The sequence below is a fragment of the Bufo gargarizans genome, chromosome 8, assembly GCF_014858855.1.
Source record: "Bufo gargarizans isolate SCDJY-AF-19 chromosome 8, ASM1485885v1, whole genome shotgun sequence".
In the NCBI taxonomy this organism is placed as follows: Eukaryota; Metazoa; Chordata; class Amphibia; order Anura; family Bufonidae; genus Bufo; species Bufo gargarizans.
Genome location: NC_058087.1, coordinates 38,221,176 through 38,242,330, shown reverse-complemented (window position 1 = coordinate 38,242,330; position 21,155 = coordinate 38,221,176). Strand labels below are relative to the sequence as shown.

The following is a 21,155-nucleotide window of genomic DNA, read 5'->3' as shown; positions in this document are numbered from 1 at the left end:
ACTGCATTATGTAGTCTGATGATATCCATGAGATATGGGCCCCCACTCCCGTCCCACGATGATCAACAGAGCTTCTATATTACGTTCATAACAAAGAAACTTGTTGCTCCACGGCTGAAGGGTGAATGGAGGGGGGTATGCATCTCATAGACATCAGACTCCTTGCTGGCTTCACTAGTGCAGAGTATAACATGTCAGCTCCTAAAAATAAAAATCACTAAATAAATCCACGTAAGTGACATACTACTAAAAACAGCCCGTCACTGCACTATGCTGCCTACTTCACAGGTGGGTCCTAGATCTCCCACCTTACATCTTTATCTGCCATCCTTCCATGTCCAGTTGGTTTATACTGGTTACATACACCCTGCTTAAGACCGTCACAGGTCAGATTTAAAGTGGCGTCATGCATTTCAGTTTAGTGTCTAGTTTTAATGTAATAGCTCAAATATACATAATAATCATGGGTAATTAAGGACTCGGCAAACATGGCGTACCGGTACGTCCTAAGTCCTTAAGGGGTTAATGTAATAGCTTAAAAAAAATACATAATAGTCATGGGTCTAATAGAGAACAAGCTGAGCTGCCACCAGAGAAAGCCTGACAGACTTCATACAACTTACAACAGAAACCCATAGCAAGTGTAGATTTGGTTTTTCTGGAGAACGGACTACCTATAAAATGTTTAAAATTTACTAGGAGATCTGCTCCTCTTAAATTTGGCTTTTTTTCCCCCCTTCATTAAATCTGGTGTATGAAAAGCCAGTCTTAAAAGGGAATCGGTCACCCCGATTTTGGACAGTTATCTACAGGAATACATGAGTAGTACGGCAGACATGAAGTCCAGATCATTATTTTTTATTTTCCCACTGCCCTCTGTATTCCCAATGACAGCGCCCAAAGCTGCAGGGAAATACACTGTCCGGACTGCTGTGCGCTGGTAACATAATGGAGAGGACTCCTGTGCAAATGCACGGCAGTTCGGACAACGTACTTCAATGCAGCTCTGTGAGCTGACCGCAGGGGAACAGGGGCAGTAGAAAAATAAAAATACTGATCTGGACCCCATATCTGCAGTACTAAGATATTACTGTAGATAATGGGCCAAAATCAGGTTCCCTATCAGTATGTCTGGACTGTGGGAGGAAACCCACGCAAGGACGAGGAGAACATACAAACTCCATGCAGATGTTGTCCTTGGTCAAATTCGCTTTTAATAAAAACACGGGCATCCCATGTACCTATGGTAAAATAACAAAAGAATGAATACTTGCCCCTTTTCAGTGCTGAGCTCCAGTTCTCCCTGTTGCGGTTTGTTTTCCTGGCTGCAGCGGTGACGTCCCGTGTACTGCTTGGCTTCAGTGGCGACTGTGTGCATGGAACGTCACCTCTGCAGCCAGGAAGATGATGGTTGCAGTGAAGACTGGAGCTGAGCGCTGAAAGTAGCGGGGAGAAAAGGGGTGGGAATCAACTCTCTTGTGATTTTACCACATTTACAGGGGGGTTGTCCAACTTTTTGTTTTTCTTGGACGACCACTTAAAAAAAATATATATGTAAAGCCTGCAGCTTAATAAAACAATGAATTAACAGCGGAGACTTTACTTACGTGTCTGTATCCAAGGAGAAGTAATCGTAAAGTTTAACTATCCGAGGGTGATCAAGTTCTTTGTGTATTCTATACTCTCTGCAGGCATGCCTAAAAGAAAGAGACGGGTTAGCATGGCCGCAGTGGTGAGTGGCAGGTCTTATTGTGAAAGGGCACAAAAAGTACTTACTTGTGGTAGTTTTCCTTCTTCTCGTCTCTCCAGCTCTTGTTGAGTTGGTGAATTTTCACAGCGGCGTATCTTTGTTCATAAAGATCAAAAGCCTGAAATAAACATTTAAAACCTCAACGGCTAATCTCAAAATCACCAGTCATCTCAAGGAATCGAAAGATGATGCATCAGATACAGGCACAAAGGCCTTACAAGTATTTCAGCCAGTGGCATATGCATGGAAGCAGACCACGCAACTGTTATGGGGCCCTGGAAGTGGAAGGGTTTGGTCCTGAACTACTTCTCTACATAAATTCACTACATTTCCAGCAGCCACCACTAGGGGGAGCTCAGTGCAAAGAAATTACTTAAAGGGAACCTGTCACCGGCATTTTGTGTATAGAGCTAAGGGCATGGGCTGATAGATGGCCGCTAGCACATCCTCAATACCCAGTCCCCATAGCTCTGTGTGCTTTTATTGTGTAAGAAAACAGATTTCATACATATGCAAATTAACCTGAGATGAGTCCTGTCCCTGACTCATCTCACGTACAGGACTCATCTCAGGTTAATTTGCATATGTATCAAATAGATTTTTTTTAAGCAATAAAAGCACACAGAGCTATGGGGACTGGGTATTGCGGATGTGCTAGCCGCCATCTAGCAACCCATGTCCTCAGCTCTATACACAAAATCCCGGTGACAGGTTCCCTTTAAAGCTTCCGCTGCTATCAATGTATAAATCCTTATGCACTGAGCTCCCCCTAGTGGTGGCTGCAGACAGACAGTTTTATAATATACTGTTTGAAAGGACAGATAATTCAATGTATGTGTGTGTATATAATATATATAGGAAACTCTCGCACTACGGTTGCCGAATTGTTGAACTTTATTAGGAAATGTGGCTGTACAAATCACGTGTGACGTTTCGGCCACATACGACCTTTTTCAAACTGGTGCCACTGGAGAAATAGAAGATGGAACATGCGCTCAGGATAGTGTGCAATTACAGTCAGGTATGCGCATAGTGCAATTTTTCTATGGGGTCGTACAGGATTTGTGTATGTCCCCGATTTCAGCTTTTATAAACCTCCAAAATTTAAGTATACAGCCTGAATGAGGCGGCGACCCTGCTCCATTCACAAATAATTTCTGGCCAATAAATTTATCACATATTCTCTGCATAAATGATGTTTATGGGAAAACCTCTAACTCCTTCACTACCGAGCCACTTTTCACCTTAAATCCCAGGCTGATTTTTGCAAATCTGACGTGTCACTTTGTGGTGATAACTTTAAAACGTTTTTATTTATCCAAGCCATTCTGAGACTGTTTTCTCGTCACATATTGTACTTAATGACAGTTGTAAATTTGAGTCAAAATATTTCATTTTTATTTATAAAAAATAAAATAAAAAAAATTTACCCAAAAATTTTAAAAAAATTCACAATTTTCAATTCTCTGCTTTTAAAAACAGATAGTGATACCTTTTAGAAACTACACCCCTCAAGGTATTCAAAACTGATTTCCCAAACTTTGTTAACCCTTTAGGTGTTCCACACGAATTAAAGGGAAATGTAGATCTCACAGGTGGTCACAGAAGGCATCGGCCTGCCATCAGGTCCCCATCACAGCAGCGCGGAGACCCGATGGCCACCCCGCACCCGGCAGGATCCCGCGGTCAGCGCTGACCTGAGAACACCGATGTTGGCGCATACAGCAGGGGTCTGGCTATCGGTGACTGTTGGACACCTGCCGCTGATCAGGCGGGCGCAGCTCCTGCACATGCCCGATCAGCCCCCCGTACATGTACGGCGCTGGTATTTGTGTCCCGCGTTTCTGTGCCGTACATGTACGGCGCTGGTATCCTACGGATTAACAGAAGTATTAAGATTAAATGACCATTAACTCTTTTGCTGCCACAACAAGTTCCACAATTCTGACACAAATAAAACCTGAACTGTAAATTAAAAAAAATAACATTATCCCACCTATACATTTTCTGACAGCTTACACCTGGCACATTGTGAAAATGCAGTCAGCATTTTAATCATGGGCGCCTTTATGCAATTTTGCATTAAAAAAAAACAAAAACAAAAAAACAAAAAAACAAAAAAAATCAACGCAAAGACATTGATCAGATATCAATCGTACTAAAGGTTTCAGAACTTAACATTACTGACAGGGTGACTAGTACAAGCTGTTTTGTGCCATAACCCTTCAAAGTGATCTGTTGCATGTTCACTGGTTGCAGTACATGCAGCAAATTAAAATTATTATTTTTTTATTCAATTTGATATGCCCAAACTTCAAAAGATACAAAAAAAACTTGAAGGGGTCCTCCAGCAACTGACATCTCTGCTGATCAGCTGTTTTGTGTAGATCCAATGCTGGAACTTCACTGCACTGCCAACATTTTAGTAGACAGAGCTCGTCAATGGAGTAGCACTGTCCATTACAAAACTGACGGTGCTCTGTAGCTCCGGCGCAGACTCTCCGTGACAAAGCTACACAGAACAGCTGATTGCAGGGGTGCGAGGTCCTGGATCCCGGCAATCAGCTAGTGATGGCCTATCCTAAGAATAAGCCATCACTAAAAAAAGGCTGGACAACCCCTATAGCCCTCTTCGATCCAGCATTGCTGTTCCCTCAGCTGGGCTGCAGCCATGACGTGCGTGTATACCACACACAACCACTGCAGCTGCACACCGCTGAAGTCAGTAATAACTGCTGCAGCAACAAAAACACGTCACAGCTGCAGCCTTACAAAGAGGACAGAGCGACAGCACTAGATCAGGGTGGGCTAAGAGGGTAAGTTTCATGTTTTTTTAAATTATTTTAACCAGTCTCCCTGCAATTTGCTCACATACAAATTTAACACATACAACCCCTTTAACTTTGATAGCCCCCCAACACCGTAAACACTTGTAACTAGTGTTGAACGAACTTGTGTTTTCAAGTTCGGCGTACAAGGTTCAGGTTATATAAGTTGTGGTCCGTGGTTGCGCAATCCACAACGGAATTTTTAGATAACCCGAACCTTGAAAACACAAGTTCGCTCAACACTACTAGTAGCACAACTACTAAAATGCCTGACCTAATAATAAAGACCCAATGGTTGAGTGTCAGACCCTGAACACACACAAACATTACCTTGTATACTTCACTAAAACCTCCTCGTCCTAGTAGATGAAGTAATAAATAACGCTCATTCAATGTAGGGTGATCTTTAAACCTGAAAAGAGTGTGAAAAAAAACCCGAAATGCATGAATATAGGGTGTACAGTCTCAATACCACTGACAGAAGAATAACCAGGCTCTGCAGATAAGGACACGCTCATTCATTGTGGGTTACGAATATGTGTACTCACTGTGAATTATCTTCATTGTTAATTCTTTTCAGTTCTCGAATGTGAAGGTTTCGAACTCTTTCCAAACGCTCCAACTCTGCCTGGATTTCAGCTTCTTCCTGCAAAATAACAAATGGCAAGGTTATACTGCTATAGATGCCCATTTCATCTCCAAACAAGTAGTTAATATAGTGAGTTTCACTGCTTGCCCCTACCCTGGTATTTCTTAAAGTAGATTTCAAACCATTTCTAACAATATCTACAGGTATACCATTAATGTCCGAGAGGTGGTCCCATTATCAGGAGACCAACAAGGTCAGGTAGCCGACAGCATCCACATCCGGGTGATGTTCCCACATGTGCGCTTCTCCATCTATTGTCTATGGGAGAGCTTGTTTGGCTACCCCTAACTACCTATGGAGGGAATATTTCTTAATTCTGTGGAGCCATTACCACAAATCACTAATATAGTCAAGGTGAGAACCCAGCATATCTGTATATATGAGGAGTTTGGTACCCTGTGCCTATAACTTGGAGGAAATTGAGATAATACGATTAAAAGGTTTTTTTCCGGATTTGTGTATATATATGCCATCGGTGGAGGTCCGACTCCTAACACCCCTGCTGATTCGCTGTCCGCCTCTTCCTAGGCCATGTAACGTATGAATGGGGCTGAGCTGCAATACCAAGCACAGCCACTATCAAATAGACAGTGCTGAGCATCAGAGCTCCAGTAAGTGTCATGGCTTCCTCAAACAGCTGATCGGTGGGGGTTCTAAGAGTCTGACCCCCGCAAATCTCATATGGATGACCTATTCTGAGGATAGGCCATCAATCTAAAAATCCCGCAAAACCCCTTTAACTGCAATCATGCATAAATTTTCATGTTTTGAGAGGAGTTAAAGTAGTTGTCCCATCATAGACAACGGGGGCATATCGCTAGGATATGCCCCCATTGTCTGATAGGTGCGGGTCCCATCTCTGGGACCTGCACCTACACAGAGAATGGAGTGGGGAAAGGTGGTGAAGGGCGCACCGTGCATTTCTGTTGGCCCCATAGAAATGAATGGGAGCGGTGGCCGCGCAAGTGCGGTGCACTCGCATTTACTTGAATGGGGAGAGAGATTGGCGATGGCCAGAACACTGGAAACCCGGGGTCATCTAGCCACAATTCTCCCTACAGGTACTGTCCAGGTATCGAACAGGTGAATAGTATTGCATTAGGAAACAGAACGTTTACAGTATATACAGTATTACTACCTGCTGCAGCATTTCATTATGTCTGTCAGATGTAGTAGAGTTAACACTCATGTTTTATGAGACGTGTTATCTAAACTAAATGCGTTAAGCAAACACCTTCAATTGCTTTTCAATGGCTTTTTTCAAGATAACACGACGAGTTAAGAAAGTTGAGTTAAGAGTTTGAGTGCTAACCCTGCTACATCTGTATGTAGAAGCAGATCTGAGTTGTTGTTTTTTAACACTAAAGTTCATTAACATGACATCACCTAGAAACAGGCAGCCATGTAAATATACACAGTAATGTAGTTACTGTAATAACCACAATAAAATCATTATTCCGACACTGATGACTTATCACATCAATGTGTCCAGTGCTTGTGGCTTAAGTGTATAGACATGTCCCCATTGTCTGATAGGTGCGGGTCCCAGCGGTGGACAGTTAAATGAAAGCCAGGTCACATGATACTTGTGAGGGTCAGAAGACTGACACCATGTTTAGGCACATCCTGCTCTCCTATGGATCCATTTTACAGGACTAAAATGAGCCATACAATTTTTTTTTTCTTTAGGGAAAGGCTACTATATGGGTATAATAAAAGGTCTGTAAGCAAACATTTTATTAGATGTAATCATTAAAGGGGTTATCTTATTTCTCAAACAGCCCCCCTATGTGCCGGGCCCCTCACAGGAAATATACTTACCCCGCACTTCTCCCTGTACACGGATGAAAACATCCAGTGTCGGGAAGGGGGGGGGGGGGGGGGGGGGGGGGGGGGGGCAATCATGGGTGACACTAGAAAGGCTCATCCCCCCGCGCGGGGAGCGGAGCGGGGAAAGTATATTACCTGTGAGGGGCCCGGAACATGGGTGGGGTGGCTGTTTGAGAAATTGGATAACACCTTTAAAATTGGAATACCTCTTTAACCCTATATTGTTTGTCAGTGCTGTAAGGCTGGACTTTCAATAATGGCATATAATCATTTACAGAGCAGATACGCCTCAGAGCAAAGCAGTAACATTTACTTGGAAGATTAGTTAACAAGCTCTATAGTCTACAAGGAAACAGCCCCCTCAGGAACCCGAAGCAATTGGCTGAAATGTATGTGAGAACGCAGATGACAATATTCCACAGACGGCAGCAGGAAACCAAATCAGCAGCCATTGTTCCAGCACGCTGCAGAGAAGAGGTGCCCTGAATACTATTTGTGAATTTTCCGCAATGTGCAAACGCGGCCATATTCACTGCAGAGCATGGGTATGAGCACAAATGTTACACTTTAAATGAGCAAAGAAAATACAATATCCATCATACACTGGATTATTATAGAAAACATAATGACCAAGATGCAGTACCTTTTTCAAATGGCCGAGTCGAAGCTTGAAAATCTCTTCCTGCTCGTGATATTCAGCAGGGGTTAACCTAAAATAAAAAATAAGCCTGTTAATATCTGCAAAATCTAAGATGTAGTCTACAGTAGTCAAAGCACAGGATCCTAGCATTCCAGGCATAGCTTACTCATGACATTTCATCTTTTAAGTATATTGTTCCTACAAAGGAATAAAATGACCTCACTTCAGCTAGCCCCTCCACCAGATCGAGAAAAATTGGAACTAGCTGTTGAGGACAATAAAGGGGGGGGAAAGAACTAAATGTCTCTCCACACTGGAAATCAAGTAGAAATCAACCTAAGAAATCAAATGCAAAATGTTCCCCCCCCTTGCTCAGCAACAGGCCTCCTACCCAGTACTCTCTGCTCTGCACTGATGAGCGGGGCAAATCACCCCGAAACAGCTGTCTGCAGATGAGGTGCTGGCTTATTTAATATCCAAGTCATGTCTCAAGGCTTATTTTAAGAGCTGAACATTGACTTATAGGATAGCTGCCTTAGGCTACTTTCACACTTGCGTTCGGGGCTCCGCTTGTGAGTTCCGTTTGAAGGCTCTCACAAGCGGCTCCGAACGGATCCGTCCAGCCCTAATGCATTCTGAGTGGATGCGGATCCGCTCAGAATGCATCAGTCTGGCACCGTTTGTCCTCCGCTCCGCTCAGCAGGCGGACACCTGAACGCTGCTTGCAGCGTTCGGGTGTCCGCCTGGCCGTGCGGAGGCAAACGGATCCGTCCAGACTTACAATGTAAGTCAATGGGGATGGATCCGTTTGAAGTTGACACAGTATGGCTCAATTTTCAAACGGATCCGTCCCCCATTGACTTTCAATGTAAAATCAAAACGGATCTGTTTGCACTATCATGAACAAAAAAATAAAAAAATAATTTTTTTTTTTTTTTTTTTGTTCATGGTAATGCAAACGGATCCGTTCTGAATGGATCTAAGCGTTTGCATTATAGGTGCGGATCCGTCTGTGCAGACACCAGACGGATCCGCTCCGAACGCAAGTGTGAAAGTAGCCTAACATCTGCGGGCATTAGAGGCAGAGCTTGTTAAGAGCTCATTTGCATTTCTTCCCTCCCAGAATTCCAGAGGAGCATGTATGGCCTATAAGTCCTCACACTGATTAAGGTGCTCTCCCTCCACCCAACATGAATCACACAACCAGCAAAAAACTTACAATTGGGGTAAACTAGGTTTCAAAAAGGGGTCATTTTCTGCTCCATTGACAGCTTTATTTTTCCTCTGCTTTGGTTCTGAATTAGAGGATGGGGACTGGGTGCTATTTGAAGATGGCGGTTTTCTCTTGGCCAGCTGCTTTCTCTGTCGTTCGATGTCTTCCCTCTGCTGATTTACCCACTCCTGTTGCCTGAAAAACAGAAGAAATTGACATTAAAACATATACATGCCTATAAAATATTAATTCATATTCCATCTGCAAAGAAACAGTGTTCTGGTGAGAAATGTGTTCAGGGATGGCCTCTGCTTAGATAGTAGCCGCTGCAAGATTATCCGGCCCCCCACTTCTTGTATAGCCACCACAGAAGGAAAAAAATCAAAGGCTATGTCCAATACACCTAGACGGCAACAAGTAAACTGTGACTACTCTTATCCTACAGTTATACTCTCCTCCCTACATCGCCCTCGTCTTGGTAGCAGACCACACGAGGACTGTCTCTCCACCTTAAAGATCACCATTTCTCCCCCTAACCTTTATTTTCTAATGAGAATTCCCCCTCCTTCAAATTGTCTCTACCTCGCCCAGATATCATTTCCAAATTCAGAGGTATCACCCCCTCTTTCAAATAGCTCATCTCACCCCAGTCAGTCTCAGGTATCACCCCCCCTTATGCATCTTCTCTCCCGCCTCCCCTAAGATATAGTACTCCTAAGGGTATTTTCCCACGTTAAAATCTCAACTTCATGCTGTGGAGAGTGTCCGCACTAGAATTGTCATAGACCTGGACATGTGGTGAGTATTTTAAATCTGCGGTATGTCAGTTTATATTATCTGGATATCTGCACTGGACTTCACCTGTAAAACACAGGGTAAACTCTGCAGCAAATTAGCAGCATCTCCGAAATGAAAGCTGCACAATCGGCACAATGTTTCAGCCAGATCCCTCTCAATTCACCCCCGCTATCACTTCTACCCCCCACCCCAATATTCTTTCCTCATCAGTATTCTCTTTCTTCCCACAGAATTACCTTTCTACCAAGTATCATCTCAATGCCCAATATCTTGTGTAATTTCTCATCCACAGTATCATCTCTCCCCTTTCCTCTTATTCACCCAGGATTATCTATCCCCCAATATCATCTCATCCCCTCTCAGTACCATCTCCCCACAAGTGGCAGCTGCAGGGTCGGCAGCAGTTCCTCTCACCACGCTTGCAGCATATGCAGTTCTCCTTGCAGCAGGAGCCATCAGCAGCCCTCACCCTTTCTCCCGGCACGTTACAAAGCACCAGAGATGTGAGAATAATGGGTAAAAGCTGCTGACAGCGCCTGCTGCAAGGAGACCAGCATATCCTGCAAGTGTTGTGAGAGCAAGTGGTGGACCAAACAACTGGAATATCAACGTGCGCAACCACAGCAGCACCCTGACCTACCTGTACATCAAGATGCAGGAGGGATTAATACCCAGAAAAAAAATCTAAAAAAAAGAAATAAAATCTACTGTACCTCCACTTGTCCTTTATAAAAAGAAAAGGAAGATATGTGCAATCCCTCCAGTAGTCATTTTGATCGTCTTTTCACAAAGTTTCAACAAGACATACCGTATTTTTTGCTTAATAAGACACTTTTGCCCGCCCAAAAAAAAGTGTGTATGAGGGGGGACAGGCAGTGGGTCTTATAAAGCAAATACTAATGAGCGTTTTCATTAAGGAACCGCTCATAAGTATGCGGGGAGCGGTGGTGTACCGTTAGCTGTACTCACTGCTCCGTGGTCTTCTCTAGGCCCGAGCAGCATGGTCTTGACTGCGTACAGATTCAGGATGTAGTGTCCACAATGACCTGACTTTGTGCAACATCTGGTCACAGTGCAGCATGGGCCCGGAGAAGAGCAGAAAGCGGTGAGTGCAGAGCTCCATCCTGACAGGCAAGTCTATCTAGTTATTTTGGGTCTGATCTGAGGTCTAATATGGGAATCTGATCGGAGGTCTAATATGGGAATCTGATCGGAGGTTTAATATGGGAAACTGATCTGAGGTATGATGAAGATTGGGTGTCTAATGAGAATGCTTTCTGATTCTCCTCCTCTAAAAACTAAGTGCATCTTATAAAGCAAAAAATACAGTATATGTTACATATTTCTCCAACTAATATTTATGCTGATCAAATAGAAAAAGCAACCAGATACTCAAAGGTTAAGATATAAGGTTATCCAGTCAAACTGAACTGTACTATGATGAGTTTTCCATGAATGACCTCTGAACACAGGCTTTCCTGAATTTTCCTGAAACTAATTTACTATGCCACGTTGAGTATTTCTTTGCTAAAAGCCCCAGATAGAACTTTCCTCAGCTGATCTTTTCCGCCAGTAAAAAAAACAATGACATCATCTGGCTCACGACAGATAATTCGAGAAATTCCATAACAATTGACTAACTTGACAAGGTTTTGAAAAGCAAATCCATCTGTCCACTGCTCAGTAAAGGAGGCCCCGTGCCGGACCGTGGTGAAGTGTCCCAGGCGCAGTCGGTCCTGCATGCTCTTCTCTCTGCTCGCCAGCTTCTCCTGAGTGCTCTGTACGAAACAAGCCGGACATCCATTAGCTTTCACACAATACTTACTGGGCTGTCCAGTTACATTGTAACCCTGTATGCAGAACGGAGGGACGGGGCATCAAACATGACAAGAAGTTATTTATATAAGTAGTCTCTGGAAAGGGATGATTTATAGTGCGCTATCCATTTAAAATCAGCTCCAGGGTCTTCAGTGGTCGTCACTAAGCAGATAGCAAAGCGTGCATATGGAAATATAGAAGTACAGCAGTTACCATCGGAAACAAGGCACAACACAGTCAATGCCAGGACAGAAGCCATCATTTCTACAACTTAGCATTAGCATACCGTTAGATCCGCAAAAACTGGAGCAAGCGTAGACTAAGGCCACTTTCACACTGGCGTTTTTGCTTTCCGTTTGCGAGATCCGTTCAGGGCTCTCACAAGCGGTCCAAAATGGATCAGTTTTGCCCTAATGCATTCTGAATAGAAAAGGATCTGCTCAGAACGCATCAGTTTGCCTCCGTTCAGTCACCATTCCGCTCTGGAGGCGGACGCCAGAACACTGCCTGCAGCGTTTTGGTGTCCGTCTGATGAAACTGAGCCAAACGTATCTGACACAATCGAAAACGAATCCGTCTCCCATTGACTTCAAATGGTGTTCATGACGGATCCGTCCATGACGGATGCATGCGGTTGTATTATTGTAACGGATCAGTTTTTGCAGATCCATGACGGATCCGCCCAAAACGCGAGTAGCCCAAGGAGAAACGGAAGGTGCCCTAATTTGTTTTCATGATGGCAAATAATATATATTTTTTTTTATGATTTTAAAATTAAAAACAACCTTTTAAAATAGAAAAATTAAAGAGCATCTGTCAGCAGATTTGTACCTATGACACTGGCTGACCAGTTACATGTGCACTTGGCAGCTGAAGGCGTCTGTGTTGGCCCCATGTTCATATGTGCCCGCATTGCTGAGAAACATTATGTTTTATTATATGCAAATGAGCCTCTAGGAGCAACGTTTTCACTGCCTGGTCCTGTCAGTCAAAGTGCAGAGACTAGGTGTAACTGCAACGCCCCCGTTGCTCCTAGAGACTAATTTGCATATAATTAAACATATTTTTTCTCTGCAATGCGGACACATATGAACATGATGGGACCAACACAGATGCCTTCAGCTTCCAAGTGCACATGTAACAGGTCAGCCAGTTCATAGGTACCAATCTGCTGACAGATGTCCTTTAAAAAGGAATATTCCTACAAAAGAACAATTATCAACTATACACAGGCGACCACATCGCTGGGACCCTGACGATTATTAGAAGTGGTTGCGCAGTGATGAGGAGTTTGAACATAAAAGCAAATGTTGGGTATATAAGTGACGTGAACATCGCCATTCATAGTCCTCCTCATTTTGAGAGAAAGAAGAGCTTAAGACCCCTATCCTAGTAATAGTGGCAGTACCAATGGAGGGACCTAGTGAGGGACCTAGTGATCAAAAATGTATAACCTTGTCAGTGGATAGGTAAAACAAGTCCTAGGGTTTTTTTTTTTGGTTTTTTTTCAATGCACCCTTCTCAGTCTATGGCCTTATTCAGATGGTTGTAATGCAGCCACATTTTAGCTTCCATATTACGGCCTGGATGGTAGTGCGGTTAATGTGAACCAGATTTTGACTGCCATAGGGTTCCATGGTAATCTCAGTCTGGGTCACTTGAACATCGGAGAGTCCTGGTCTTGAGGCCATAGTATGGAAGCTAAAATGCAGATGCCGTACAGCAGTCTCAATGCAAAGTTCTTTGCCGTGTCCCAACTCACCTTTTCAATAAGAAGTTTTTTGCTCATTGAAATACATTTATTTAACCTTTCTTTGTACTTTTCGAGTATTTTTTGCTGTTCATCTATTTGTCGTCGAAGATCACAGTTTGTCTGGAGGATGAAAAGAAAAAATAAATAAACTTATTATAAAAATGCTACAAAACGACAGGTCAATTTTCCTCCAATTTAAAGTATGAACGTAGATTATGATATTTACATAGGCTGTATACTGAGTCTAATAATCAGAATAATAAAAGCCATGAACGTACGTATAAGACCCTTAAAACTATAATTTTTAATAAATCAATCTAAAACCTATTGCCCAAACTATGGTTGGAAAAAGATACCAGTCAATAACCCTAATGATACAGAAAATAAGACAAATCAATAATAAAGCACATGTATGAGGAGGAGCGGGCCGGGGTCCCAGGGGAGGGCGACACACTGACCCTAAATGACCCTGTTTTACCCCTCGGCCCAGAGAAGAATCCTGATGGTGGAGACTCTGTCCTCGTTCCTAAACTAGAATACCCTAAATTACCCTAAAGGTGTATTGGGGGTAAACAGCCCCCAAGAACCTAAAGCGTTTCCCCCAGCAAAGTGGGTTCTTCAGGGGGTCAGGATATTAGGTATATTGATAAACGAATAAATACATTTTGATAAAGTAAATCATATAAATAACAAACGATACAGTGAGGTGGCAAAGGATACAACTATCTGTCTCACTGTTAGGAGGTCAGTCAAAATGATAGCAGCGCAGGACTTTCCTTCTGCTTCTCACGTTTATCCCATCCTGTTTATTGGTCATGATGGAGGTTACAAGTGCTGTAAGCAATGATTTATCAAATCAGAGCTAAAAGGTCATTACACACATAGATGGACTCTGGACAAAGCCACCAGTTTTGCCAGGACTGGTCGACCATTTAATATGTATGGAGTTGTCCGGCTCTTACCCCTCGACAGATGTCGGGGAAAATAAAGATTCAACATGTTGGATTTCAACAAGCCCAATCCTTTAATCTTAAGGGAGAAAAGCGGCCACCAGTAGGCGTTTGACAGCATCTTATTCCCCTTACCGCATTGAGAACACATGCACACTTGGCTGACCCAAGCGTGCATGTGTTTGAGGAGGTTAGGAGGAACAGCTATTTAAGGTGTAATTTTGCCTATTTGATCCTCAGATACTGAATGTTATATCTTGCTTTGCTTGTCAGAACTTGCTGTTTAGTTCCTTCTAAAATGAGATCCAAGTAAGGCTACATGCACACAACCGTTCCGTTTTATGCGGCCTATTGTAGAAATGCCTATTCTTGTCCGCAAAACGAAAACAAGAATAGGACATGCTATATTTTTTTTTGTGGGGCCAGGGAACGGAGCAAAGGATGCAGACAGCACACGGAGTGCTGTCCGCATCTTTTGCGGCCCCATTGAAGTGAATGGGTCCGCACCCGAGCAGCAAAAACTGCGGCTCGGATGCAGACCCGAAAAACAGTCATGTGAATGAGGCCTAAAATTCAGAGTTGGCAATCACGACGATTATAGGAGTTTTCTCAGGATACGAACCCATTCAGGTCTATGGGGCCGCAATAAGTGCAGACAGCACACCGTCTGCATCCGTATATCTGGCCCGCAAAAGGGATTGAACATGTCCTATTCTTATCCGTTCTGCAGACAAGGATAGGCATTTTGACAATGAGGCACACAGCATTTATCCAGGGTTTGTGAATTGCGAAACACATAGGGTCGTGTGAATGGGGCCCTTTAGCTAACATGATGAAAATAACTTAAGCTAAAGCAGTGTTTCGTTGAAGAGGTTTTGGGTTGGAAAAAAAAAAACTAAAAAAACCATTTTTTTAAAAATATTTATTCATTACTCAGGTATTGTGCATTGATGACCAAATGACCATGCCTGCTCTCTGGTTATCTATGGTAGATTGGAACCCATAGTGCCGCCGCATCTGTGTTGTGGACCGCAAACAGCAGGTCCTCAAAACACGGACAACGGCTGTGTGAACATCGCATCATGGTGCTGACCCACTGCCTTCAATGAATCTACAAGACGCAAGATAAAGCGAAAGATAGGACATGGCACAGACCCGGAAGCCTGCTGAAACACACAGAAGCCCTTCTGTAGGTTTCCAGGTCCGTGCCTTCACTCCGCAAAAGATAGAACATGTCCTATCTTTCGCCTTATCTTGCGAATTGTGGACCCATTGAAGGCAATGAGTCCGCACGGCGATGCAGAATTCACACAGCTGTTACTCGTGTTTTGCAGACTAATGGTTTCCGGTCAACAACACTGGGACCTGTGTAAATGGGCCCTAAGGTTTGATGACAACCCAATAGCCAGACAGATGCGGAGTTTCCCTTTATGCCTATCAATAATCCCTTATTTTTCTTTGTCACTGCGCTTTAAAAAAACCTTTTGATAGGTCACAGAGATCCGGAGGTCTGAGTGGAGCGACTCCCGCCGATCGCTAGAATGAGGAGAGAGAAGCGCTCACTAAGCTCGCTCTCACTGCAAGAGACAGACCCAATAGAAAGTCTATGGGCTGTCTTGATTTCACCTTCTGTAGCAAGGAAAGAGAGCGCGCTCTAAGTGGGCTCGTGGGGGTCTCAGCACTCAGAACACATCAATCAAAACCTTTGAAATGTTTCTATGACATATCAAAAGTTTTGCGAAAGCTCAGCGACCCTTTGACGTTTACCGTTCATTGGCTGAGATGCTCTGTATATCTGATGCTGGGCTGCAGCCCACGTGGGTAACCGCGTACAACCCCAGAAAGCGGAGATCATTATAGGACCCTATGACACTTTTTGCATTTTTGTGTTGAGATTTCCTAAAAAAACGGACCATTAATGAAGACCAAACACCGCTAAAGAAAAGCTGGATTCAAAGCCGGAAGCCATTAAGCAAAAGGAATTTTCCATGTATGTAGGTTCTTTTGTGTCTAGCGGAGACCATTACCATTCATCTGCGCACTCGGAATGTGCTACCAGCAGATAGAATAAACCAGCCTGCTCCTGGAGACATCCTCTGAATCTAAACTAATTCCTTGCTTTGCAATAGTTATTCATAGGAGATGCACTGCTGGTTATTTATAGGACAATTCTACGAGATGTATAGCAGCCCCGGATTAGCGGCACAGACTCCATCCAGCATCCAAGAAGTGAAGTAACTAGAACATGTCTGAAACCATCAAGGACATTACAAGGACTCTGCTCTGACCCAATATAAAACCGTGCAGGGATCATGTGCACATCTAAATCCGGTAACAAGACACGGGTAGAAGATGCTGCCACGAAGATGAAGTGCATGCAGAGTTTACTGGATGCAAGTGCCATTTAAAGGGAATCCGTCACCTGTGCAAGCGCAGTACAGTGCTAAAGCTCGCTGGGAGAATGGACCGTGTAGAGCTTGTGCGCCCAATCACAGAGATGCACACGCAGCTGCAAGCTTTCAGGGTGCGATTACGTCTAGATCGCCTCAGCCTGTCACCGACAGCGAGGGCGGGCTGCAAATAAAGTGACTGGCGGGTCGGGTGCAACTGCAACACCCTTGTTGCACTAAGGGGCTCATTTGCATATACAAAAAAAGGCTAATAGCCCTGAATTGGGCCCACATATTAAGATGAGGAAAAACGTCATTACAATAAGCTGACAAGCGAACATCTACACACGCAAAAGTTGTATGGTGACAGAATCCCTTTAAACACTCTGGCCTTTTTTATTATTGCATTCTACTCATTTTGGGGTAAAAAGCATTTTATTAGAAATGCTCAGGCGTTTTTAAGATACAAGAGTGAAAAAATAAAATCAGTCTGTTTGCAGAGTATCACTTCTCAGTCCCGTCAGCTGATGGCTTATGTGAAGCTTTATCTCTGATCTCCTGAATGCATAAACACTCATTTCAGCCATATGATTATCAGTTCAGCTATAATGATTGTTTACGAGTTCAGGAGATCAGCGATAAGGCTTCACATGAGCCGTCTGCTGACGGGACTGATCAGTAATATTCAGCAAATTTTTACCCCCTGTATCTCAAAAATGACTTAACATTTTTATTAAAGACAAATTGAAAAATAATTTGTTTTAGCTCAAAATGAGAAAAAAGCAATCTTAAAAAATGCCCAAAAGGTGTCCATAACAGTTAAGGAAAAGCAAGATTATAAGGGAAAGAACAACAAGTCAAACCTATTAAAAAGGGCTTTTCCATGAACATACTGATGGCTTGTTCCTTAGCATAGGCCATCAATATCAGACCAGTGGGTGTCCGAATTTCCACACGCCTGATGATCAACTGCTTGAAAGGGCTGTGCACCAGAGCTACAGCCTCTTAATTTATTACCTCGGTCCATCTACCTGTATCGGCAGGAGGCTGAAATACTCTGTTCTGCTGCTACTAAGTAGACGCTGTGCAGACAAATGCAGGTAAACATTTCAGAGATGGCTGCAGTTGTGCCAAAAGTGGGATACCCATTAATTGGTTATGAATGGTCTATCCTAAGGAGAGGCCATCAATATGCTGATCCCAGAAAATAAGGCTACTTTCACACTAGCGTTCGATCGGATCCGTCTGCATTATATTAGCAAAAAAAAAGATAAGTGTGAAATTAGCCTGAGCGGATCCGTCCAGACTTTTACATTGAAAGTCAATGGGGGACGGATCCGCTTGAAGATTGAGCCATATTGTGGCATCTTCAAACGGATCCGTCCCCATTGACTTACATTGTAAGTCTGGACGGATCCGCACGCCTCCGCACGGCCAGGCGGACACCCGAACGCTGCAAGCAGCGTTCAGGTGTCCGCCTGCTGAGCGGAGCGGAGGCTGAACGCCGCCAGACTGATGCAGTCTGAGCGGATCCGCATCCATTCAGACTGCATCAGGGCTGGACGGAAGCGTTCGGGTCCGCTCGTGAGCCCCTTCAAACGGAGCTCACGAGCGGACAGCCGAACGCTAGTGTGAAAGTAGCCTAAGAAATACCAGTTTTCTGTTCCCGGCGCCATTACTGGTATCTATTCAGCTTTTCCACTTTGTGTATGGATGCTGATTGCACACAGCTGTTAGTATACACAATTGTGCAGACACCTGAACTTCTCATTCATACATGATCAACATCTTATTCCCTAACCTTAGATACGGAGCATTACTTGGCATTCATTCATCAATCCACGTGGGCACTGCAGTCATCGATGGCCCATAGCATTCACATGGCGTACAAGCGAGGCCAGTGATTGGAGGCAGCAGGCACGGGCATGTACTTTATGTTATTGCACCAGAATAATTACAATAGAGCGATGGAGACCACTTAAAGGGGTATACCCATCACATACAATGGGGGCATTGTCTGATAGGTACAGGTCCCAACTCTGGGACCCGCACCTACACCAAGAACAGAGCGGGAAAGGTGCCGAAGGGTGCAATGCGCACAGCCGCCCTTTATTCATTTCTATGGGGCTGGCTGAGTTATTTCTGTCGGCGCTATAGAAACTAATGGGAGCGGTGGACGCAAGAGCGGTCTGCCCCCATTCACTTGTATGGGGAAAGCGCTTGGCGGTGGCCGGACTCCAGCCACCACTCTCCCCGCATGGTTCTCGGTGTAGGTGCAAGTCCCAGAGGTGGGACCCGCACCTATCAGACAATGGGGGCATATCCTAGCGATATGCCCCCATTGTCTGTGATGGGAATACCCCTTTAAGTATCAGTGCTGGGGTGGCAGGGGAGCAATGTTTAATAGTTTTATCTATAGCTTTTCATAGTCCCAGACTCACGTTATTAAACTACAAGACAAACCCCCCCAAAAATGTCTAAAACTTTTAATATATCAGAAAAGACAATGATTTAAAAACAAAGTACAATTCTACAGTATCACTGGTGGAAGCGTATTGCTGTTCTGCCTCCCTCCCCTCTTGCCAGTATAAAGGCTGCCATCTTGATTTTTCTTTAAGAGAGATGAGGAAACATCTATGGTTAAGCCGGATAAGTCAAAGGCATGCTGCCTGCTCTAGAGAGCTTTGCTATAGAAGGATTATCCATAATAGCTGAATCTAGAAGTTTCTCCATCTTATCTAGGCACAGGGTGCTTGTGTGTCTGTATACAGAAAATGTTTACCCACTTTATATAGCAGCTTTTATTCGGAATGATAGATAATGTAAAGCGGTTGTCACATCACAGATGCTGGCGGCATGTTATCAGGCTATCCCACCAATGTCGCTGGGGGACCAATGGCTGTGCCACCAATCTCTTGATGAGAAAACAGCCTTAAAGGGGTTGTCCTGTCATGTATTGATGACCTATCCTCAGGGTAGGTCATCAATATCTATTCAACGTTGTTCCGACACCAGGCACCCCCCTCCGATCAGCTGTTTGAAGCGGAGGTGGCGTTCCATGTGAGTGCTGCTTCCTGTTCATTACACTGCCCGTCTCAGAAGCGCAGTGTAATGACGAGTATTCGCTTGAATGAAGCAAGTACTTGTAATTACACTAGGTCACTGCTCCACAGGAGACAACCCATAGTGTAATGTCAAGGACCTCCTTTTCAAACAGCTGATCGGCGTGGGTCCCGGGTATCAGACCCCCACAATAGATATTGATGACTATCCTAAAAAAATATATATATACATATACAACACTTTTGGTTTTTCTCACATTTTGCATGAGCTTAACTCAAAGATCTGAAACATTTTCTACATACACAAAAGACCCATTACTCTCAAATATTGTTCACAAATCTGTGTCAGTGAGCACTTCTCCTTTGCCGAGATAATCCATCCCACTTCACAGGTGTGGCATATCAAGGTGCTGATTAGACAGCATAAATATTGCACAGGTGTGCCTTAGACTGCCCACAATAAAAGGCCACTCTGAAATGTGCAGTTTGACCACACAGCACAATGCCACAGATGTCACAACATTTGAGGGAGCATGCAATTGTCATGCTGACTGCAGGAATATCTACCAGAGCTGTTGCCCGTGCAATGAATGTTCATTTCTCTACCATAAGCCGTCTTCAAAGTCGTTTCAGAGAATTTGGCAGTACATCCAACCGGCCTCACAACCGCAGACCACGTGTAACCACACCAGCCCAGGACCTCCACATCCAGCATGTTCACCTCCATGATTGTCTGAGCCACCCAGACAGCTGCAGCAACAATCGGTTTGCATAACCAAAGAATTTCTGCACAAACTGTCAGAAACCGTCTCAGGGAAGCTCATCTACATGGAGGTCTGGACCTGACTGCAGTTCGTCGTCGTAACCAACTTGACTGGGCAAGTGCTCACATTCGATGGCGTCTGCCACGTTGGAGAGGCGTTCTGTTCACGAATGAGTCCCGGTTTTCACTGTTCAGGGCAGATGGCCGACAGCGTGTGTGGCGTCGTGTGGGTGAGCTGTTTGCTGAAGTCAACGTTGTGGATCGAGTGGCCCATGGTGGTGGTGGGGTTATGGTATGGGCAGGCATATGTTGTTATGGACAACGAACACAGGTGCATTTTATTGATGGCATTTTGAATGCACAGAGATACCTTGACAAGATCCTGAGGCCCATTGTTGTGCCATTCATCCACGACCATCACCTCATGTCGCAGCATGATAATGCACGGCCCCATATTGCAAGGATCTGAACACAATTCCTGGAAGCTGAAAACATCCCAGTTCTTGCATGGCCAGCATACTCACCGGACATGCCACCCATTGAACATGTTTGGGATGCTCTGGATTGGCGTATACGACAGCGTGTTCCAGTTCCTGCCAATATTCAGCAACTTCGCACAACTATTGAAGAGGAGTGAACCAACATTCCAGAGGCCGCAATCAACAACCTGATCAACTCTGTGCGATGGAGATGTGCTGCACTGCGTGAGGC

The 21,155-nt window shown here is 44.2% G+C and overlaps 1 protein-coding gene across 4 annotated transcripts in view; it reads right to left on the bottom strand.

Moving 5' to 3' along the window:
* Nucleotides 1-21,155, bottom strand: part of TLK1 (tousled like kinase 1) — a 313,707-nt gene that overhangs the window by 9,443 nt on the left and 283,109 nt on the right. For all 4 annotated transcript variants that reach the window (XM_044303362.1, XM_044303366.1, XM_044303363.1 and 1 more), the window contains 8 exons: nucleotides 13,289-13,399; nucleotides 11,350-11,486; nucleotides 8,917-9,105; nucleotides 7,701-7,767; nucleotides 5,127-5,224; nucleotides 4,909-4,990; nucleotides 1,777-1,868; nucleotides 1,608-1,697 (listed from right to left, as the gene is read on the bottom strand). In XM_044303362.1, coding sequence (XP_044159297.1) covers nucleotides 1,608-1,697; nucleotides 1,777-1,868; nucleotides 4,909-4,990; nucleotides 5,127-5,224; nucleotides 7,701-7,767; nucleotides 8,917-9,105; nucleotides 11,350-11,486; nucleotides 13,289-13,399 — 866 coding nt within the window. The remainder of the gene's footprint in view (nucleotides 1-1,607; nucleotides 1,698-1,776; nucleotides 1,869-4,908; nucleotides 4,991-5,126; nucleotides 5,225-7,700; nucleotides 7,768-8,916; nucleotides 9,106-11,349; nucleotides 11,487-13,288; nucleotides 13,400-21,155) is intronic.